Source organism: Gallus gallus, chromosome 1 (genome assembly GCF_016699485.2).
Source record: "Gallus gallus isolate bGalGal1 chromosome 1, bGalGal1.mat.broiler.GRCg7b, whole genome shotgun sequence".
Taxonomy (NCBI): Eukaryota; Metazoa; Chordata; class Aves; order Galliformes; family Phasianidae; genus Gallus; species Gallus gallus.
Genome location: NC_052532.1, coordinates 138,092,322 through 138,116,739, shown reverse-complemented (window position 1 = coordinate 138,116,739; position 24,418 = coordinate 138,092,322). Strand labels below are relative to the sequence as shown.

The 24,418-nt window shown below is 40.7% G+C and overlaps 1 protein-coding gene across 3 annotated transcripts in view; it reads right to left on the bottom strand.

Moving 5' to 3' along the window:
- The window catches only part of MYO16 (myosin XVI), a 366,647-nt gene that overhangs the window by 292,363 nt on the left and 49,866 nt on the right, over positions 1-24,418 (bottom strand). The window contains exon 1 of one of the 3 annotated variants that reach the window (XM_416950.8): positions 2,229-2,473. The exons of the other annotated variants lie outside the window; for them this stretch is intronic. Within the exon in view, the coding sequence (XP_416950.4) occupies positions 2,229-2,256 (28 nt within the window). The 5' untranslated portion in view covers positions 2,257-2,473. Of the gene's footprint in view, positions 1-2,228; positions 2,474-24,418 lie in introns of those variants that run through there. 3 annotated transcript variants of the gene reach the window in all.

Sequence of the window (24,418 nt, the reverse complement as noted above, 5' to 3'; positions counted from 1 at the left end):
TGGTGACAGTGCATCTCATTTTCACAGTGGGAGCAGTGCAATGATTAGTAAAACTGAAGTAAGGCACTAGAAGAATACATATAGACCTTCTCAGTTCAGATCTCCACACTCCTGGCCACAGAGATCAAAACACAATGTGCAGACACATGTAAAAGCCAAGCAGATACCACTACAGTTCATAAAATACCATGAGCAAAAAATGCCTTTCAAGTGCCATTAATTTATAGCTTTTAGATATCCTCCCTCCCCAGAACAGACCTAGAGACAGTAGTCTCTGCAAACATGTGGCCTCTGTTCAGTGTCTTTTCCTCTAACACAGAAATCATGAGTGAAATGAACTAAACACAAAGTGGGGTATAAAGACTCATTCAATGGTCTGCAAGGTTCAGGTGCTCTCAGCAGACCTCAGAGCATCACTGGCACTACCACTAAAGGTCAGCCCTGACCCGTATTGGGCACTCCACCAAACACCAACATCAGTAACACTTACTGGTATGTGAAGTCAAATGGGAAGGCTTAGAGGAGGAACACTAATGCTGGTTTCTCCTCCACTAATTACAGGTGGAGGTGGAAGCAAATTGGCTAATTCTGTATGGGGAAGCATAGGCAGTAAAAAGTCCTCCAGCCAGCACCTCTTCTAAAGCATGCTGTTTGGAAGGAGAAATGCTATGTGGTGAAATATATTGATTTAGTGAGAAATCTCTCACTACAAAATCTTGAATTTGGAGAAGTGGAAATAAGCAATATTGTGAAGACTGTTGAGTTGTACATTCACCCTTCCCTCTGCTGTCTTTCATCCCTGCCCTCCAACCAATGCAGCGAACATTGCAAGTAGTTATCATTGGCTTTTTTTTTTTTTTTTTTTTTTTTTTGAGAAACTCACAGTGATTCTCATCTCTTTCCCCTTCAAGAACCTATGGTATTATTATACTTACACACACATAATATGCCACTGAACACACATGCCCACATGCAGTCTAAGAAAGCAACACCAAAGAGACAGAATAATACTTTTCTGACATCTTCAAGCCATTATGCTGCGAATTCCCCATTTGCATTTCTCAAGTCTCATGACAGGCTCAAAGACTTATTCTTAGAATGCGCCTTTAGAACTAGGCTGTAAAACCAATCTGTGCTTCTCAGCATGAACAGGCTTGGAACTCCCATCAGTACTCCCTGCACACATCGCACTGAAACCAGACAGGAGGAAACCCTCATAATTCATTTCCCCTTGAATTCCAAAAATACTTCCAGGGCACCTTGATTTCATAAGAAAACATCAAAGAGCCTCATTATTGGCTTCTTAACTGTAATACAGTATTTTAAAAGCAGTTTCAGATATGACCTTGGTACACTTACATCATCAAAGACCACAATCTGGGAAAAAAAGGCTTCTATGGCAATCTGCCATTTGTTACCTTAAAAAAATGTGACAAACCCAAGAAGTCTGAAGTTTTCCAAGTCCTGCAGTAAAAAATACTCATAGATAATAAACTCCTTCTGGCTGTCCAAAACATATCTAAATGATAAGTCATTATTATGTTCAAACAGCAATTTCCATTCAAGGGCTGGATCAAGACCAAAAAGCTAGAAAAAGATCCAGCTTAGCAGGACAAGCACAGTCTTGACAAGCAGATTAAAAAAAGAAATGCTGCTAGGAATTTGCTCTGCACTGAATCAATACATTTAGCACACATTCCAGCTTCATGCTTTAAGGAGGTAGCTCGCATGATTCAAGGTTAAAAGTTCATTTTTATTTTAAAGCCTGTTCCAGCAAATAGGTAAATATTCCAATAAGAGGGGTATAGAAAGGTTTGATATACAACAGATGAAGAGATGAATTACAAAGCTATTCTCATTTGTATCACGCTTGCAAAGTGTTAAGAGCATCTTTACAGTCATCTTTAACGTTACAGCTATGGATGACAGGCTTCTTTATGACCATTATTTTCTTCAGTGATTAATTTTAAGAAGTATAAAGAGCTAATCAACATGAAGTTCAGAACGAGAGCTGTATCACACACAATGAAGTTGTCCCTCTGAACAGAGGAGAAAAAGCACCACTGCTCTGCCCTCATATTCACATGCAAAGTAACAGCTCCCCTTCCCGACTACCACGTTGACATCATGCATCATCTGCCTCCGACTTTTTGCATACGGATTGAAAAGACACACCTCGCAAAATGAAAAGACAGCTTAATAATCAAAACAACCATTTTGTTACTTACAGCATTTGATAAAATGGTAATGAGACATTCTTTCATCTCAGGCTGCAGTCTCGCTACAGGTTTCAGCATCCACTTCTGCTACAACTGTCGTGCCCGGCAAATGCATTATTTAGAGCCCTTCCCTCCTCAGATATCCAGTATACCTCAGAATACATTATTCAGCACAGGTTCTGTTCCAGGATCCCGCAGAGGCTCCCAGGCCATCCTCACCCGGCTGCCGGAGTTCCGACAGACCTCTGTGTGCCTTGAACCACGACCGCTGCACGTGCTATTGTAGAGCGGTTGACTGACACCGCTCCCAATCCCACATGCCCAGGAATAGCAAGATTTAATTGGCGTGCACTTGCAGCCACATTCTCCCAGCGCTGAGGTGTGCTGCTGCACTGCGGCTCTCGCAGTCCTGCCCGTTAATGGCTTTTCGATAGCTTTCAAACGGCAGCAAACTAAGCTTGATGAGCGGGCTTGAACGAAATCGCAGAACAAGGGGTCTTAAATTTTTACTCGTGCATGTCAGTTGTCTGCCAAATGTGAGCAGATTCCTAGCTGGTACTAAAACGGGATTATTTTTAGTTGCCACCAGTTGCTGTGTGAATAGGAAATCGATACAGGTTGCCAAAAATAACCACCTTTTTGCATCACATATCATTTTGTCAGTTTGTTGTAAGGTAAAAATCAGGACAGAGCTCACAGCCATCTTCAGGTTCTCCTGGTTGGTGCATGGGTTCGTCTAAACCGAGCTGAGAAACGTGCTTGGGTGTGTGTTCCCTGATATGCTCATTTTGTCACTGCTTTGTATTACACTGCATCTTTTTCTCATATTGCATATTTATGTCAGAAGAAAGAAACTGCAGGCTTTGTGTGGTTCGTATGATGAATGTGTGCGTTATCTAATCTTATCTGATCTAATCTGTAATCACTAATTGTAAGAAAAATGCCTAAGATGTACCACGTTTAGATATGAAATAGGCTGTGCTAAGAACAAGTCCATAAAACGATCTATCAGACCTCAGAAAACCAAGTCAGTGCATTCTGACGCATTACCCTGCTACAGATTAAGGGCACACAAAGGCAGACCTGCATTGTGTTTAAAACACCCGAGCTGCAGCACCCCCCAAGCACAATCCCTGCATTACTTCCCCAAGAACAGTTACACAGCAATTTGCTCACTACTTCTTCGAGAAGCCCACAGTAGAACTATAGCAAAACATTTTATATTTTTCTTTAATCAAATCATAATTTTAAGAAAACGGTGCTCAGAGAAAATCTAACTTCGATTACCATGAGTCATGCCTACCACAATCACCATTTCACTGAGTGAAAGCTCTAATAAGGGGAAACTCATAACCCAACTATATTTACATCTTTTATTCATCTGAAAGGTTCTTACCTACTGTTTTGTACATGTAACATTTTTTTTAACAGCTATGAAGTTTTGAAGGGACTACAAAGGGTCCATCTCATTAGTCAGGATTACTAATTCAGATTCTATTAAGTATTCTGCAGAGACCCCACAAGAACAGAAAGATGCATATTCACGAGCTTCCAGTGATCCATCAGCAAAACCCTCAGGTGAAATCTCTTTGCTTCTAACAGCCACATATTTCAAATTTACTTTTAGGTATAATATGCACAACAGTAGTTCAGTAGAACTAATTACTTAGGGCTGGATTTTTTGTTTTTCCCTGAAACCATTGTTTTTCAAACAGAAATAACCTGAGGAAGTATGGATACAGTATATAAATCACAATCCAGTAATTACATTACCACAGAAACTTTTCATTGTAGAGCTCAGCACTCAGAAGTAATTACATTTATTCAGCCTTTCTTTCACACCTATATAGCAGTAGGCCAGTTTGGGCCATATGGCTCATAAAATAAACATACCTATTGTTTTAAGAGGCAATGTTAGTCATAGCTCATGAGCAAGCTTCACATCATCTGACAAAAAGCCCTTTGAGCAATACTTTTTGGCAGCGGCACAGCTGCCAGGTTCATCTCTGGAGGCACTGTCAGACAGAGACAGACAGACAGTCACATCCAGTAGCATGACGGGAGCAGGAAGGCTCAGGGCAAGCACTAGTGAATGAGACAAAGTGCTTTTCTGTAGACAAAGTGAAGAGGAAGAAGAAACATCTCTGATGCTGGAGTGAATCTGACATGACAAAAAAAAAAAAAGTCTTTGAATCTGCCTAATTTCATGTTGTAATATATATGTGCAATGTGTGCTTGCAGCCAGAAAGGCCAACCATATCCTGGGTTGCATCAGGAGAAGTGTGACCAGCAGGCTGAGGGAAGTGATTCTGCCCCTCTGCTCTGCTCTCGTAAGACCCCACCTGGAGTACTGTGTCCAGTTCTGGGGCTCCCAACACAAGAAGGACATGGAGCTGTTGGAGCAGGTCCAGAGGAGGGCCATGAAGATGATCAGAGGGCTGGAGCACCTTCCCTAGTAGGACAGGCTGACAGAGCTGGGACTCTTCAGCCCGGAGAAGAGAAGGCGCCGCGGGGACCTTATAGTGGCCTTCCTGTTCCTAAAGCGGCCTATAGGAAAGTTGGGGAGGGACTTTTTATAAGGGTAGGTAGAGACAGGATGAGGGAAAATGGCTTTAAAATGGAAGAGGGTAGATTTATCCTAGATATCAGGAACAAATTATTTACTGTGAGGGTGGTGAGACACTGGAACAGGTTGCCAAGCAAGGCTGTGAATGCCCCCTCCCTGGCAGCATCCAATGCCAGGCTGGATGGGGCTGTGAGCAACTTGATCTAGTGTGAGGTGTCCCTGCCTAAGAGCAGGGGGGTTGGAACTAGGTGATCTTAAAGGCCCCTTACAACCCAAACCATTCTATGATTCTATGTTTATCAATGGAATTACCACCGCAACAATTTAGGATGGTAAAATGTAGTAGTATTTATATAGTAGTATTTCTGTGACAGGTTAGACTGCGTGCTCCATCCCATAAGAAACAGGAGAGAAGCATGGTTACATATGGAGAGGATCAAGGTACAGGACAGGTTCTTGAGAGTTATCACAATGTCAACTTCACATATGCATCAAACTGTTCATATTTGCATCAGACTAATTGGGAACACAGCCCTGCTGCCCGCTCCTAGAATGTCTTAGGGGCATAAGGGGACACTTGACACAAGGAGCTGCAGTGCTACACCATGGCTGGGGACTGCACCCTGTCACTGTACCTTTGGACAAAACAGATCCATTGGGCATCCCCTACCCACCTGCAAAGGAGCACTGGGGCCACTCCTCCATGAGTCCTTGTGCCAAAAATACGAGGTCAGCTGCTCAAGTGTGAATGACAGCCTGCAGGTGAATGTAAGAGAGGTGCTGACTGTATCTCATTCCCAAAACGTGACACTTGGCAGCCAGCTACCTCAAAAGACCTTTCATTTTCAAACATCATGTGCTTGGCTGAGTTAAATTGTTCCTTTTAACACAAAAAGAAATAAAGAATAATTTTAAAAATGTTTAACTAGATTACTACATGGCTAGTTATCATAAGTGTGCTTTGCAAAATACATAAAATTTTATATGGCAAGAAAACATTGTATATTGCCGTGAGTAGGAAGTTCTGACACAAGCTGAAGGACAGAATTAAAGCAAGACAAAAATGTGGAAGGAGCACAGATCCCAAAGAAATGGTAGAGCAGAAAACACTTATGCAGAGCGAAGGGAATGAAATGAAGAAATAAAAGCAATGAAACAAAGGGGTAAATACAAGTGCAGATGTGATGCACCTTGAGAAGTGGCAGCTAAACAACGTAAACAGAAGCTAGCATAGGAATAATGAAAGAAGTTATGTACCTTCCAGCTAGGCTGGAAAGCTGAGAGAGAACAGAGAAAGAAGAAATTGTAGCACTCATAGTGGTGGATGTCCATTTGTAAATGAAGATTTCAGGCGTGAGAACAAAGTAGTAAAGATTTAAGGATACTGAGACGAATCCAAAGGAGGGACTTTGTTTTGTTGTCTTTGTCATTAGTGATTTTACAAAGCAAATTGTACCATTTCTTAATTCACAAGAAGAGAGATAGAAATTGCATTAGAAATTTCCTGACCGAAGTTCAGGAATTATGTAGAAAAGCAAAAAAAAAGACAGAAATGACACTTAAAATCTAACCACGTAAGCAATGCAAGCATATTTGTACAAAGTCTGTGTTGTAAAAGTGCTTTCTCTGTTCACTAGGTAACACAAACACTGGATTGAAAATGTATACAGAGAGGCACAAGCGTTCTTAAACTGGAGGACAAAGACTGAGCTGCTACCACACCTGACGTTCAGATACTGAATATTGATGTAATTGATTTTGTCCAGCTTACCAAAAATAGTGATAAAATAGAATCAAGGTCAAAAGACAAGATATATTTAGCCCTTCCAGAAAAACTCCTTGCCACCTCTCTCTACAGAAAGAAAGCAGCCAATTTTATGCTATGTGAAAGTCAGCATTCATTGAAATTACAGCTTTTTTAGATTGGAATTTAAAAATAGGACAGCAATCGCTAGGATAGCTGCTTGTCTTAAGATAAACACACTTCTACAGATTGTCAGCTCAAGAATATACACTGCTCCCCTAACTCAAATTCCAAGGCTCAAAAAGCTTGCCTTAGAGAAAGCACCTGTGTTTAGTACAATAACCCAGGAAACAAAAAAAAACTGCCCAGAGTAAGGTATTACTACCAAGAACTGGCATAATATATGGTTTCACATCATGTAAATATTCGGTTATTCCTAATGTCTCCTGGCATCACAAACAACTGAACATCTAATTATTTTTTTTAGCATCTTAGTATTTTAGACTTTGCATATAGCTGCAAGATATGATAGAAAAACATAGGACTATCCAAAGGCAATTTGAATAATGAGAAAAACACCAAAACTGTTGGGTTTAAGAACATGACAGATGCTCCCTGTTTATGCCATTTTCATTCAATGAAACAAAGCTTGCAACATCCCTTATGTTACAATTTCAATCTATTTCTTATGGGTTTAAGACTGCAATGCAGTAACAGACAAAAAAAAAAAAAAGCAGAATACAATTAACATTGCTTATACATATTGACAAATCACGTTACTTTAGCAACCAGTCCTTGACCATGCCATCCAGTTGCCAACAACATACTCTTCAGATAACATCTGGTAGTTGTATGTTTATCAGGAAGCTAGAGATGAGCCACAGCAGATGTAGATACTTAGCAAGAAGCACCCTATATAGTAATTTTCTCCACGTGCATCACTGCAGAACAAAACAAAGCAGTATTTCCAAATGAACTTCTGAATGAATTGGCCCATAAGATGTATGTGAGGTTTACTCCATAGATAGCATCAAGAAACCACATCTAATCAGGCAGAGTATGGATGACACCCAGATAACTAGATGCCTTATTTCCTTTTCTTCCAATCTTTGCACACTTTCCTCCATTTCCGTTTCACTGGAAATGCCTTTTTTCTTTTTTAAGGAAGTATGGGCTCTTCCTCCCATTCTTCCACTACTTGATCAAATCCTTACTGAAGAAGAAAAGTGAGAAGTCGTACTTGCTTCCACACCCAACATGAACATTTTTAGGCTGCGTTTAGATCACTCTAGAACTTCTTAATCAGATAAGATGAAGATCATATGCTGTGACGGAACAAGACAAAATACAAGAAAGAAATATTGATGGTCTCATGTGCTGTTAGGCCCATCTTTGGCACTGGTAGTGACTCAATAATGAGCTGCTTCATTATAATCTGTGTATACTTTTTTTAATTTACATTTCTTACTACATGTGATGTAAGGATGTTAGGGAAGAGCTGCACATTTTTTGTCCCCAACAAGAAAAGCCTATGGGGAATTTTTCCTGAAAAGAAACTATCTGAATACATGTTAAAATGATAAGCAGAAGAACATGACAGCCATCACTACCACAAGGGAAAAACAGAAAAAAAAGCCAACAATGAATTTTCATGCAAAGAGTTATTGTGTGATCAGACTTTTTTTTTTTTCTTTTTACCTTGTGTATAATATTCAGGAAACAAATGGACAAAGATAAGAATTCAGTTCAAAATGTAAAGTGCATTAATATCCTCCTGCTAATTAGCAAGTGCCATGACCCATGGCATCATATCCTTCATTATTATTCTCTGTTTTGACAGTTTTAAAACCATGACACTAAAAATGACCACATTACTGGATGGATAAAAACTCAACAACAGAAGAGAAAGATGTGTGTACCTTTATCGGGGCAAACATTATTTTCAACAGTGCAAATCTTCTCCAACAATAAGCAGAGAAAACTTGGAAGAACTGCAGAAGTAGTAGTTAAGATCAAACATTTTTCTAATTTAGGAAACATTATCTGAGATAGCTGAAAGAACTAAAGAAGGAAGTGACAGAATGAGACTCTTACGGTACCACATGGATGGTGCGGACATTTGTTATCTTGGAGAAAACTACTGCTGCGTGTTCCGAAAAAAAAAGAAGGACTGCTGCTGAAGATATGGAAAAGGGTGGTGACATAACAGAATACAATACTAGCCAATGAGGATACTGTACTCAGATTTGTTATTTTTAGTTTTCACACAACAAAGATTTCTTGCTCTTAATTCAGGGTTCTTGGATTTATTAGCAAGAATAACGTTGCGTTAAAATAAAAGGAAATAAAGATTACATGCCATAACTTGTAGGGTACCTTCACAATAAAAAAGAAAGAAGAAACTGTGCTGAAGCAAAATAAAAATCCAAATTCCTAAGTGACTCCTTAAATCATTCTTACGGACTAACGATGTAACTAATAATATAGCCAGTGAGGGCAGAACAGTGTTGTTACTAAAGGGGTGATAAGTAGCTTTTTATAGGTATTTTTGAAGCAGTCAGATAAAGTAATTGAAATGTCAACACAGAAATAACAAATTAAAAAAAAAAAAACAGGAGAAAATGGGAGAATGCTGTTAAATATTAGATATTTCTTTTTTAAAAAGTAAGCTACTTTTAATCATGCAAAATATGCTGAATAAAATGCATTTTTATATGGAAAACCATATGCAACTGCTAGTGATCAAGAACAGAATAACTCTTAGCGGCAAGTTTTAACAGAATCACAGGATACTGAGGGGAGTTTTGTAGATATAAGATGAATATCAGACAGCTATCATTGTACTGAAATTGATAAAAATATATTATTATTAAATTATATAACATAATCTTAAAACCAAAGACTAAAATTAGGCACAAAGCTACCTAAGATCTATTTTATTTTCTGAACTCTTCATTTTCCTGCTTTCCAACTCATACTACATACAGAACCAAAACCACTTCTTTCTCAAAGCCTTTGCACTCTCCATTGTTCATGTTATTCATCTCAGTGTTAATGCATACTTGGTTCCCTTCCCAGTTTTTTCTTATGAGTGAAGCACGGAGCAGAAATAGGGATGGAAGGGGTGCAAAGAGTGGAAAAAGAAATCTCACTTTAATAAATTAACACTGTTGCCCATTGTTGACAGATCCTTCAAAGCATGCGTGACTACAGGCAGCTGGGACAAGCACTGATCCTGTATCTTCTGCAGTCTCTGATAGTCATGCTTATTTATTTCCTATTTTTCTTTGTCTACACCAACACTTAAGAAATTTATCATTCTGACCCAAGAGACCAGTCAAGAGCCTGAATTCATGAGAATGATAAACCAAACAGTCTGATGATAACGCATGACATAAGATAACACGATACAGCTTGAAGATGATGTAAACAAGCAGATAAACTTAATGAATAAGACAGAGATGCAGAATTTACTTCAGGCAGCATAAGCATAATAAAATTAACTTCTCACATCAAAGTAAGCAGAAAATAAAGTAGGAGCTGACAAAAATTTGACAGCTAATAGTGGAGGTAGAGAAGGAATGAGAGAGGTAACATAAAAAAAAGCTATGTAACAGAAGAAAGACCATTAAATACACCAACTTCTAGAGATGGCCAAGAAATAGAGAGGAAACCGTAAACAATCTAACAGTAATATGATCATCTAAGGTTAAAATACAAGAAGTCAGTAAGGTTGCAAATCAAGATACTCTGAACAGTGGTGGAAAAAAACATATCCCAGCATGAGAAAGTTCCCCACTTCTACTATGTGGCCAGTGGATCAAACATAATTGAGATGCCAGAAAGAAAAGAAAAAGGGAGGATGCCCCAAATGTAGACCAAGAACACTGCTGAGAACACGGAAGATTGGTGTAACCCACAAATACAAGTTGCCTTGATAATCACTTCAGCAGAACAGAAATAATTAAGATATTCAGACCAAACTTATGCATTTTGAATAGTGGGGTGGACTGAGAACTGTCTGACTGGCAGAACGCAGAGGCTCAGAGTCTAGTTGGAGACCTGTAGCTAGCAGCATTCCCCAGGGCTCGGTCAGTACTGGGTCTGGTCTTGTTTAACATCTTCATCTAAATGAAGGGATAAGAGTGCACTCTCAGCAATTCTGCTGATGATATGAAGTTGGGAGGAGCAGCTGATGCACCAGAAAGCTGTGCTGCCATACAAGAAGACCTGGACAGGATGCAGAGTTGGGCAGAGAGGAACATTATGAGGTTCAACAAGGGCAAGTGTGGAGTCCTGCACCTCAGAAGGAATAACTGCATGCATCAGTACAGGCTGGGGGCTGACCTGCTGGAAAGAAGTTCTCTGGAGAACAACCTGAATGTCCTGGTGGGCAACAGGGTGACCATCAGCCAGCAGTGCGCCCTGGTGCCCAAGAAGGCCAATGGGATCCTCGGGTGCATTTAAAAGAGTGTGGCCAGTGGGTCAAGGGAGATGATCTTCCCCCTCTACACTGCTCTACATATCTGGAGCACTGTGCCCAGTTCTGGACTCCTCAGTTCAAGAGAACTCCTGGAGAGAGTCCAGAGGTGAGCTACAAAGATGATTAGGGACCTGGAGCATCTATTTTATGAGAAGAGGTTGAGAGTCCTGGGACCATTTAGCCTGGGGAAGAGAAAACTTAGAGGAGATCTTATCAACACTTATAAAAGAGCAGGCGTCAAGAGGATGGGGCCAGACTCTTTTCAGTCATACCCAGCAACAGGGCAAGGGGCAATGAGCACAAACTGAAATACAGGAAGTTCCACCTGAATATGAGGAAAACCTTTACTTCGATGGTTACAGCTCTGGAAAAAGCTAGGCTAGAGAGGTTGTGATGTCTCCTTCTCTAGAGATACTCAAAACCTGCCTGGATGCTCACCTGTGCAACCTGCTGTGGGGAATCTGCTTTAGCAGGGGGGTTGGACTAGATGATCTCCATATGTCCCTTTCCAACCCCTATGATTTTGTGAAATGTGAAAAAAAAAAAAGGCAGTACTCCTCAAGGCAGCCAGCAGCTGATTTACACATGAACGAAGAGTAAGCTTTGAACAGTTACTGCACATACCACTACAGCAGCAGTAAAAATGAACACAGTATCTACATTCTGACAGCTAGAACCCAGTTTTCTGATTTTATAGCAAGGTACTTACTGTGATATTTCATTCAGTGATTTGAAAACCTGAGGAATCTATTCTTAATAATGCATTTATTTTCCTCTTGGAATGGTTGGCTGTTTATAATAAACAGAATGTTTGTTTCTTTGCTATCAAATGAACAGTTAGTAACCACTTTACTAGCATTTAAATGAAGAAACTATTCTAATATTCTTTTCATGGAAATGCAACAGTAATTGTATTTTATTTCAGGTATTGAGGGACACCTGAGAAGGTAACAAAAGGGAAATGCACAAAAATAATGGGTTAAAATATGTCTGAAGAGTTATCCAGTAGAGTAAATCATGTCATCTCAATTAAGTTATAAGTCTTCCTCACTTTCACTTATTGTGGGGTTTTTCTTGAGAAAGAATTTCCACAAGAATTAATGTGTTACAGCATCTTGCCATCCTGGCAGAGGGCAAACTGCATGAGAAGTTATTCTTTAGCCAAAATATATCATGTTGAAATCTCCAAGGATCGACACTTCAACACTGTAAATTCTTAGAACAAAAAGCCACACAAGCTGGTACAGACAATAAACCACTCTTTCAGAACTCTTAGATTTTAATGTCAAAATCAGTAGGGGCTCTGCCATTGCTTTCAAAGAGAGCAGAGCTAAGTCCTTTAAAGCGAATGACCTAAGATTATTGGAAAATTACATAAATGAGCTATCTTGGAGGAAAGAATGAGCAATCATACACAGCACACCAAGACCAATACACATAACATCTTTCAAATGCTTACGTTGAACGTGGTGTTAACTGAAAACTCCATGTTTACCAATCTCAGAAACACTTTTCCTTATCATATTAACATGTTTTTGTCAAATTCAAGGACAACATAGCAATAGGTAATGCTATTTGGAGTAAAAAAGTGGGATGTTTTTTTCCCTCATTATTGACTTCAGGTTTACTCTTACAGCACTGGCTGAAGATCCAGAGCAGACAGGGCTCAGCACTGTTTACTATTAGTCTTTCTGGGATTTCATCTATGTAAGCCTAATGTTGCATTAACACGGGGTCACAAAATTCACATCCTTATTTTTAAAGAGAAAAATAGTCTCATCTGTCAAAAACCTGTTAATATTGGCTAAAACTAATTATAGTGACAGATTCATATCAGGATACATTCAATCATCAGAAGCAAATTTCAAACATGAAAAAATACTTAACACAGACATACCAATAATAATATGCATCAGTCCAAAGTTTTGTGATATTAAGAAAAGCTTTTTGGCATGCCTCTAATTTTCATTCTCCTTTTGACTAGGATAGCAGGAATAATACTGAAGACAGGTTGTAGACAGTTTTTTCCATGTCCACGTGCAAAATGCATAGCCACTTAGAATAGCACAAAGTGTGTATATCAGGACGAAGAGGGGGTAAACAAGGTCCTTCGAAGTCTCATTTAGGAGATAAGCTAACTTTATATGAATCCTCATCTCAGAGCAGTTAAATACCTTCACATCTGATATTAGACAACATCTGGTAAAGAGCTGTGAGTGAAAATCCCATGCAAATGTTGATGAAATATGTTAATCAGTTTACAAGGTGATAGAAAAATATGACTAAGAAGAAACAAACATTTCACTGTGAGACTGTGGGGTGACAAGTTAGCAAAATGATTTCACTCACTGAGTTAAGCTGCTATTAATAGATGAATGGAATAAAGGGGACAGTTCCCAGTCCAAAGAAAGAGACGCTCCATCCCCTGGGGATCATTCCCAAGCAGGTTTCTAATATCTTCAGAGGCTGAAACTCCAGAACTTGTCTGAGTAACCTGTGTCATTGCTCACCCTCACAGGTAATAAGTTTTTCCCAATATTCAGATGGAATTTTGTGTTTGTTCCTGCCCATTGTCTCTTATCCTGTCTCTGTGTATAACTGAAAAGAATCTGGCTCTAAACACCTCTAAACACCTGCCCTTGAGATATTTCTATACATTGTTAAGATCCCCTCTCAGTTTTCTCTTCCTCAGCCTTTCTTCATAAGACAAATGCTCGAGGCCCCTAACCATCTTTATGGCCCTCCACTGGACTCCCTCCAGGAGCTCCATGTCCCTCTTGAACTGAGGAGCTCAGAAGTGGACACAGAGCTCCAGATGATGCAGATGATCAGAGGGCTGAAGCACCTCTCCTATGATGAAAGATTGAGGGAACTGGGCTTGTTTAGCTTGGAGAAGAGAAGGCTCTGGGGAGACCTCACACTGGCCTTCCAGTACTTGAAGGGAGAGTATAAACAAGAGGGGGAATGACTGTTTACATGGGTTGATAGTGATAAGACAAAGGGGAATGGTTTTAAGCTAAGATGGGGGAGATCCAGGTTAGATATTAGGAGGAAGTTTTTCACTTAGAGGATGGTGATGCACTGGAAGGAGTGCAAACATCAACAGATGCCCAAGGAGGCTGTGGATGCCCCATCCCTGGAAGCATTCGAGGCTAGGCTGGATACGGCTCTGGGCAGCCTGGTCTAGTGGTTGGCAACCCTGCTCATGGCAGAGGGGTTGAAACTCGATGATCTTTGAGGTCCTTTTCAACCCAGGCTATCCTATGACTATGACATGTAGAGCAGAGTGGGGCAGAGTAGAGGGGGAAGATCACCTCCCTTGACCTGATGGTCATGAATTTTTTAATGGACCTCAGGATCCCACTGGCCTTCTTGGCCAATAGGGCACACTGCTGGCTGATGGTCACCCTGTTGCCCACCAGGACGTTCAGGTTGTTCTCCAGAAAACTTCTTTCCAGCAGGTCAGCTCCCAGCCTGTACTGATGCATGCAGTTATTCCTTCTGAGATGCAGGACTCCACACTTGCCCTTGTTGAACCTCATAATATTCCTTGCTGCCCAACTCTGCAGCCTGTCTAGGTCTCACTGCATGGCAGCACAGCCCTCTGAGCTCTGCAAGTCAGACAGTTCTCAGTTTACCCTGCTGTCCACTCATCTATCCCACACTTCCTGAGCTTAACAAGGAGGACATAATAAGAGAGAGCTTCAAAAGTTTTGCAGAAGTGAACAGCCTCTGCTCTCCTCTCATCTAACTAACTGGTCATTCACAGAACGGCTTCAGCTGGAAGTAACCTTAAGGTTCATCTAGTTCCAACATCCTTACTGTGGGCAGGGTTGCCACGCACTAAACCAGGCTGCCTAGGACTCTATCCAACCCAGCTCTAAATGCCTCCATTGATTCTATCAGGTTGGCCAAACACAATTTCCCCTGTACTGTTCATGCTGCAGACTTCTGGCTTTTCTTCCTAAGATCATGTCTTGGTGACTTGAGAGTACTTTCTTTTTCCCCCCTTATCATTAGGACTCCAGGAAACAGGGCTAGAGAAGAATGCTGTCACCTGTGATTATGACTTTCAAAAAGGTGAAAACTACAGAGAAACACGGCTCTTGAGGAATACTGCTTCAAGTCCTGCTATGACAAACACAATCTGAGCTGGTCCTGATGGGGAAGAAAAAAAAACAACAACAGCAAAAAAAGCCTGTTGCTGTTTTCTTTTGTTCTCCTCCCAAATGCCCCAAACTTATCGATGATACAGAAAATGATATAGAGAAGTGGAGAAGTGCGAGCAGCTGGCTGGCTGGCAGCTGTAGGGCTCTCAAGACCACATCCATCAGTACTGCTCCAGTCGGGCACCACCCTACAACTTGCAGTCTGGGACAGTCAGAGAGAACAGCCGTGAGGAGTTAACTCAGCCCGCCTACCCTATCCACCAACATCACAGCAGAAAAGCACTGGCAGTCAGGAGGGCAAAGCAAAGATCTGCAGGCCCTTAGTTCATGATTCTGCTCTCTGTATAGCAGGCAGGTGATAGCTTCCTGGTCCCTGAAGATGACATTTGGTGGGAATCACGCTGTAAGAGCAATCTCCTCCTTGTTATTCAACACCTCCTGAGGTATCGGCAGGCTGGAATGCAGGAGAAGGCAAGACTGAATGACTATGAAGAGCCTCAGTGGGTAAGGAGGGTAAGAGCTGTGGCCTGACTAAAGTGAGATCGGAGAGGGCAGCAGCACTACAGCTGGGGAGCTGCAGTAGATGAATGCCTATCCCGACTCCAAAGAGGTTTTTCTTCTTCTAAGCGGGAGTAGGGCAGAGGCTGAAGTGAAGCCAGTGGAAGATAATGCTGCTTTGACACATATTAGCCTGAGACCAAGTCCCCACTTTGACTACTGGCACGATACTCCCTTACAAATGGCAGCAGATGTTTTCTTGCCCAAGCGTCATCTTCTAAAGTGTCTCAGAACTCCTCCAGAACCCCTGATCATGATGAAACCACTCTTATCCTTTACTGGTTTGGTGCCTTTAAGTTGTATATTATTCACACCATACTACAACTCTAAGCCAAAAGGCAGCGGCAGCTCCTCCTTGGGAAGGGGCATAGCCCTTCCGCTCACTTGTTCCAGCCACTCAGTCTGGTTGAGTACCAAGAAAAGCACTTCTGAAATATTTCTGCTGATTAGTGCCTTAAGTTAATAACACGCACTTCTTCTAACAATGAGCATCCCTACAGTTGATTTCCTGTATCTCCTTGGGCCTTTTATAAATATTCATACAAATAAATTAATCTTCTCAAGGAAACTTTTACACAAGAGATTCTGTCCTCAGATTTTGTTTAACTTGCTAAAACAGTAGGTTTGTTGTGCGCAGAGAGGATTTGCTGGCAAACACACACAGGCTACTGTTTGAATAGGTAATGTCATGGTCCATCTACTGCTCTTGGATGACCCAATTGTACTTATCCTCTTGTAGGAATGCCACAAAGGACAGCAGTGTTCGTTTTTATAGGGTATGAAGTATTCAGGAAGAAAATCAGTGTGAGAGAAAGGCTATATTCCTTCCAGTTTCTGTTCAGACCTACACCAGAAAGGAATAACAAGTCATCAAGGAAGACAAATTAACTACGTTAATATTTAAGTTTTGAAAGACAGCACAAAGTCATTCTATCTATGGCATAGTAGCTCTCTGTTGATAAACGAGGCAAGAAGAACTTATTTATTTCAGATGATCTTTGCTGCTTAACTGTAGCTGAGAGATGAAGGACAAATTTCACAAGATTTATGTATCAAGTGTCAGCAGTAAACTAGAAAGATAACAGACAGCAAAATTTCACGTGAAAATTGTACAAAGTATATGCTAATGTGGAGATGTCAAGGAGAGTATTGAAGAACTATCACATTATACAGAGACTATACATTATCAACAAGGCATCATTTTCAAAAAGCTGAAAGCAAGAAGTGTATGGGCAGTTATTTTTAGCAGACTTGTAGAATCCGTAGTATACAATCACATTAATGGACATACACAACATGATCCATAGGAAGATGTACAAAGATTCCAATACTGATAATATAATGAAAATCTCCCTTCAAAATCAGCCACATGGCAGGGAGAAAAAAGCAAATATATTTACTGATTTATTCATAATTAAAGAGGAATTGTAAATTCTCATTTGCCTCCTTCACAATGATGTATATTTTCCATTTCATGGACATGATCTGATCCAGAGGAAAAGCAGACTGAGCATGACGCACCTGACAGTACCATCTCTTTACCCCTGCTCTGAAGCATAATTGTCTCTACATGAGTGCACATCCTCCATGAAGTTTCTGAAGAAATTTCTGTTTTTCTATCCTTTGTGCTATTAAGGATCACAAAGCAAATGGCTAAAGGAATTAGTACTGAGTTCGTGTGGTGTGATTACGCTTAGAAAAACTCTGCACCACTACAATCCTTCTACCTTGTTCTGTCACCAATACTGCTCTCCATGTGCTGTCAAGTACCCGCATCCTCTTAAGAGCAAGGAAGAACAAGCTATGCTGTCACGTTGCCAGAGGCTCAGCAGAGCTCTCAAGCTGCTTGTTTTTAAAGCACAATGTGCTGCTGCAATCCCACAACCCCAAAAGTTTGCTGAATTCAGCATCCACACAGCACCTCTCTGCCCTGAAATACAGTGAACAGCATCATTTCTGGGAATATACCTCTGCCACTCCTCAGTTAACTTCAGTACAAAACACGGAAATCATAATCACAAGGACATCACCAGTATAGTTGCAGAAAATCAAACACCAATCTGCTTCAACAGCAACTTTAAATCTCTGAACTCAAACAGATTAACTTTAATTTCCCAGAAACGTACAGGCTGTTTAAACAGCCAAGCATTCTGCAGTAAAAATCATTGTGTGCAAAATGGAAAACAACACCTGTGAAATGTGCAAATTGAGCTTCTTTATCTTTTTTTTTTTCAAAGTACAAAAAATTATTACCTGATTCCAAAGCCATTTTAACATATGTTCGCTTCCTACAAGAGATGAGAACAGGTGACTGAAGCAAAAATCCACACTCTCACAGCTATTTGCTACCCATCCTGAGTACTAGCTATGTTTTCCATTACTGGAAAACCTGAACTATTTGTATACACAGGATACAGATTACATGGGAGGCTGTTTTTTACAGCAGGCAGCTGGTATGACTCCTATTGACAACAGAAGCTATCTGCTTTCAGCATGTTTGACACTTCCAGCTCTGCCCTCCAGCTGCCCTCATACTGCTCTGCATTCTGGTGACCCCAAGAACTGCAGCTCCCCCAGCTCAAGAAGTGCCCACTGCTGCCTTCAGTTCACAGAGAAAAACACAAACCACTTCCTAAACCAGTATGTTTCATTTCTTTCCACATCATGGCTTATGTTGTAGATATCTGTGAATCTGCATAGTTTAATTGGAGTTTATGAATTACTGTTGTTTAGAGCAATAAGGAAGAATACTTTATCTGATGGGACTGAAGTCACCACCAAATGAAGAAAGGTACTGAAGAAATCATTTTCTTATTGACTAGAAAATCATCGACAGCCTTTGATAAGAATTCCAGATGATGCTCAGATCACAGTAGGAGACATTCAAGAAGGAAATTACAGGAGCAAGAAAGCCTACGATCCAAAACCAGTCTTCAATATGTTACATCAGAACTGCAGAATGAGGCTACTAAATGGAAAGAGATGTGGCTGCAAGGAAAGACTTGGAAGAGACCTCCAGAAAAAAAAAGGCTTTTGAGTAACCCTGTCTGCTGTGGGTATGAGTGCTGAGAAAAGATTTCCTGCCTCAGATCATTAAACTCAGACTTCACGGGATGCCATTTTTGTAAAATCGAAGAAGTTATTTTTAGGTCAGTCTGTGTATGATTATCTCGTTATTAGATTGTTTAATTATAAGAAGATTGTTAAAGAAAAGGAAATATTCTGCACAGCAGACTGGAGACAGGATAATACTAAATCCAATAAGTCATGGCAGCAAATGGAACTGAAGAATGCTGCCATGTATTGCAGAGGGGATTAGGTAGAATATGTGTTACATTCAGGATATCATGCATTTTTCTTTACATATGAATTTAATTCTCAGTATTTGCTCTTATAAAATCTTTTTTTTTATTTACCTGATTAGTTTTAAAATCAAGGACTACATTATAAAAAAGTACTACAGTGGAGCATATAGAGATATGGGCAAGATTGTCCTGACTATATGAAGGTTCCTGTGTGAAATTCCCATTAATGTGGTAGGAAATCTAGGCACATGATGACAGTAAGTTCGTGCTGTATAATCCAAGTGGAAGAGGCATCAGCAGAACACCGGCTGTGTTCAGTGTAACAGAGATATTAGATACTGGGTCTTAAAGCAGAAAAAGTTAAGTAACTTTCAAGATATAGGGTTTTTTGATACAATAACAGAAAAAAAAAAAAGAAAAAACATTGTGGCTTTCTGAATTTTCCAATATGTACTTAATTTTAATATACAATTCCTAAAAGCCTGATCCCGTGTCAACTGAGGTGCCATGAAAATGTTTCCACGGAGTGTAGTGAGTTTCAGATCAGGCACAATGTTTAATTGGCTTACTGAAGATGCTGCCAGACAGCCTGCTCTCAGTGGCCCTGCTTAAGCAGGGTGTTGAGACCAGATGGACTTGGAGGTCTCTTCCATCCTTAACTGTTCTGTGATACTTTCATTCATATTCAAATCTAGCAAGCACAGACAATGCCATCAGGAATATGCAAAATCAAGAGGTAAGTGAAGACCAAGGTTCTGACAGCTAATAGAGAAGGACTAGGGGTTATAGGGAAAGACATGGAGAGAGACTGTCAAACTGTGATCAAAACATGCAGATAAAAGGCTTCTGAAATGGAGGACCTGCGAAGCTTGGAATGAGAATATAGGAATATAGGAAGTCCTTGGGCTAGAGGTGAGACTGTGCAAGACACAACCATGACAACATATGGCAGACTTGGTTATAACCCAGGTGGTACTTTGCAGAGCCTTCTGGTGGCATTTTGTGCCTTTTTCCTAAGTCTCTTACCATCACTTATCTTGATGAGTCACGTTGGTTCATCAAGGGAGGAAGAAGCGGACCTGCTGGATGACAGAAAATGCATTGCTGAAGGTGGTGTGACCTAGCACAGAAGGCCAAACTCTTCATCTTTCCAAGCAAACAGAAATGGTAAATGGTTTCCTCGTATCATGTCAGCAAACTCTGACGGGGGAAGTCCAATCCTAGGACAGGAGGTAAATTGTCATGCTGCCAAAATCTGAAATATTGGCACCACAGGAATGAACATGTGGCAGGGTACAGAATTGTGAGTTATGTTCAAAGCAGACTTGCCAAATCAATGCAGAGCTCCTGTGCCAGTTGTTTAACTATTTCTCAGCACATTCCAAGGTGCTCTGAAGGTTACTTCAGCATTCCTGAATCAGCCCAAGATGTCTTAGCAGCCTGAAGCTGCTAGCAGGGGGGTCCATGCACCAATGTACTCTGTTGTCCATGGGCACAAAGGATATGAATAAAAATGGTGTGAGAAAGAGCATATTGAATTTGGTCACTTTTTGAAAGAGCACTGCAGATGTGTTTCTTCAAGTTTGAAAAGAGAAGCTGCAGCACAAGCTTTTTTATCCCACTGCACTGCTCAGAAAATGCACAGTTAAAAATAAGAGAGAGAATTCCAAAAGCAACATGGTTGATGGTTGGAGGAGATGATCAGAATGGCCTTTTCCAACCTTAATGATTCTACAACTTTAAGATTCTATGATCAGTTACAGTGAAAGTAGGTCTGCAGAGATTTCAGAATGCAGATAAATATAGCACTGAAAAAAAAAGTGAAAACAATTAGGTTCATCTGCCCTATTTTGTGGACATCAAAAGAGTTTATAAGCCTCCAAAAGTAAGTAGAATATAAAACAAAATTGCATGTTCAAAGTTTTTCTTGGTCATGTTGGCCAAGATCCCGTAAAATTTCTGTGTGTTTTAAAGGGCAGCAAGCAAAGATTAAGTGAAGGCAGAAGTCAAGACAGAAATAAGACACTCAGGTGTTCCAAGAATGATGGGGTTGTGGCACTGAGGGACATGGTTAGCGGGCACAGTGGGGTGGGACTAGATGATCTTAGAGCTCTTTTCCAACCTTAATGATTCTATGAAAACTTTAACTCCTCTATAATACACCACTCCAAATTCTCTAAATACAGAGTCTCCCCTATCATCAATCAATAAATTCTATTTCCAACATCCATTTTGGCAAATGGATACTCTTTTTGTCTTAAAGAGAAAAAAAAAAAAAAGAGAGACAAATATACAGAAGAGGCAAAATATATATGTGGAAATTAAGGAAAATTGAGGGTTAGATTTTGTTAAGGGAGCCAGTCCTATAGTGTTGGGACAGAAGTATTCTGATGTCAGACAGAGACAAGTCTGTACAGAAAGCATAACATCCAATCCTCATCTTTCACTTTATCTCCAAATAAATCAGAAAGGATTTTTGGGACTGGCACAACTGATTGGATATACAACTGCCCAGACAAGAATAGGATAAAATTGCACAGGAGAGGGATTTGGGCACAATACTGATTCAGTAAAACCAGGAACTTCTGTGGAAAATTCCATATTTAAATGACTTTCCACTTGGTAAGCTTTTTAAGTCCCCAGACCAGAATTTGTGGTCAAAACAAAACAAAGCACCAGAACAGACAACCGTGTGGTGATCAATATATGACTTGGCTGCAAGAGGAACAGGTTCTATCAAAAGCCTGCCAGGTTTCCTGCCAGCTTGGCTGGTGACCTGTGAAGAAACAAAGCCTGCAGTGTCTCCAGGCAGCCCTGCCATCTGGACTGCCTCCATGCCATGAATCCTGAAGTCTCCGGGGCCTGCAGGTCCAGGAAAGCCCTACCACAGAGGTGTCCTGTACGTCACTGCCTCAAGAATCTCCAGACACTAGAGGTCCCAAGCTCACAGGACTGCTTGGCTCCTGTTAGGATGAACAAGTAACCCTGGAGAGTGAGGAGACGAGGGTTGATCCAAAAACTCCTATCACACATTTTCAGCTTCCTAGAGCAATTGAACAAACAATATTACTACTCAAGATTTTTAGCTCCTTCTGAGGAGTGTTACTGAAAGGCGTAGGCTCTTTTAGATAAATGTCCAGCAAAATAGGAATGCCAATGCATTCATCTAATTAAATACAGTGCAAACAAATTCCTACATCAGATGTCCATTTTGTAACCCTTCAGGTAACACTGCTAAAACAATGGAGGATCATAACACAGACACACAGAAATACTGTATGATTAATGTTCCTGTTCTTTATGCACGCAACAATAGGAAATTATGCCAAGACCAATACCCCAGTACCATTTAGCAAACCGTTTGTCAGTCAAGTATTTATATTTCACGGCAGTTCACTACACTCTACAATCACTAATACTCTTCCCACTTAGGGCACAACCAATGCAGCCAAAGACTCTTTTCCTGGAAATGGTTGACACGGTGGCTGTTGAATGGTGTGAGTTGCTTTTCTTCTGGAAAACTAGCTATAGGCTTCCCTAAAGCATCCCAAGCCCAGCGTTTTAGCTTTGATGTTTATTAATAAAATTAAAAGCTGCAGCAGTCTCTTTGTGTTCTTATAAATTCTCTCCAGACTGCTGTTTTTTCCTTGTCTTCCTCACTTCCTGAAAAGGATTATCTGGGGTGTGAAAGCCTACAGCACTATCCACAGAACACAAAGGCTGCTCAAACTGGAAGATGACACGCTTATTTTCCAACAGACTCAAGTGAAATCACACATTCAAATGAAAAATTACTGCAATGTTGGAGATAGGGTTTAACTGAAACTTGGGAATGAGCACATGTCCATTCTGCAAGCTGCCCGAAGCCTCTTCTCCCCCAGGTTTCTCCCATCAGGTGCTTGGCTTGCAGTCTGCTTGCACATCCACTACAGTTCTATTTTTGCCTGATGGTGATTCCCCCATGCCCACAAGCTTGCAGAACTATACTCGAGGTTACAAAAAGATGCTACTGCTTTCAGTGAAAGAATACTCTTAAAGGAGTATATATTTAATGACAATACATAGAAGTTAGTTACTGTCAAACATTCATAAATGTACCGATCTCATATGGAGCCTCAGGAGGCCATCAAAGCCTCAGTCTGCAGGGACTGTACCAAGGGCAGAGCATACTTTGCCTCAAGATGTTGCGAGTCTGAGCGTCCCAAGGCCCAGTGGAATAGAAATCACAGCGAACAAGAAAAAGGAGAAAACATTAGTGAAACCAAACCAAACATAATAAGCTTAAACCACAGCAGACCAACCGCTGACAATTGCTGCGTGTGCAAAACCTATGAACTTTGTATCTCCACTTGCCTCTAATATGTAACCTGCATTTTCCACATTCTTCAGCTTGCAGACAACACAGAATCAAGCACAGCACCAGCTGCGTGGTTCAGCATGCGGGATCTGCTGAACCGATGTGGCTGCTCCCTTGCCTTGGCTCCCTGAGGTTGCCAGGACCTGGTGCAAACCTGCCAGAATCCTGCTGCTCCAGCCCCGCCACCAAGCCCAGTTCCAAACAGCTGTCATGGAAAGCAGCCTGCAAACTCTGCTGCCAGCAAGTTAACTGTTTGAGCATTTGTAAAATGAGGGAGGGGTGATTTAAAACTGTATAATGTAGATGCACACACTCAGGTTTGCAGGGGAATTATTGCACTTCTCAGAAGCTTGCAGAAACATTAGGTCAGACGTGATATCAAGTCACGTCATTTGCTTTGCTGATCCTAACTCTCATGCAGTGACAGATCTCCCTTGTTAGATGGCTCGCTAGTTATTTACTATCCTGTATGTTGGTAAATTGCAATGCTCAATCCCCATTAATTCTATAACGCAGCTAATGACAAATGAGTTAATCATGATGAAATCCTTACAGAGATTCCTCTGGGTTACCTACTTAAGCCGCTGCCAGTATCACACTGTCATTACACTCAAATTAAAGGATCGTTATGGCTTATATTGAATATTTGGCTTCCCAGCAGAAACAGCCTCCTTTAGCTCCCTTCTCCCACATACAGTCTGAAGAAGAAAACCTGATGGGATTGCCTTATGCAAATGCTCCTAGTGTGACCAGCTTCATATTTAATTTTAGAGTGCTCTGGAGGCTGCTCTGTCTCTCACAGAAGTGCCCAGCAATAATGGGATCTTTTAGTGCCTGATCATATAATTCTTACTGTAATGCCCCTGAACGTCCTCCACTCCCTGGAGCAACAAACATTAGAGTCTATACAATAACATTCCTAAAATAAAACACTGTTAGTAGTTCCTTTTTGTTACCTGTCATCACCACCCCCTGCCCTGTCACACCAGATAACTGGATGTTTAGTGTTTAGTAAGG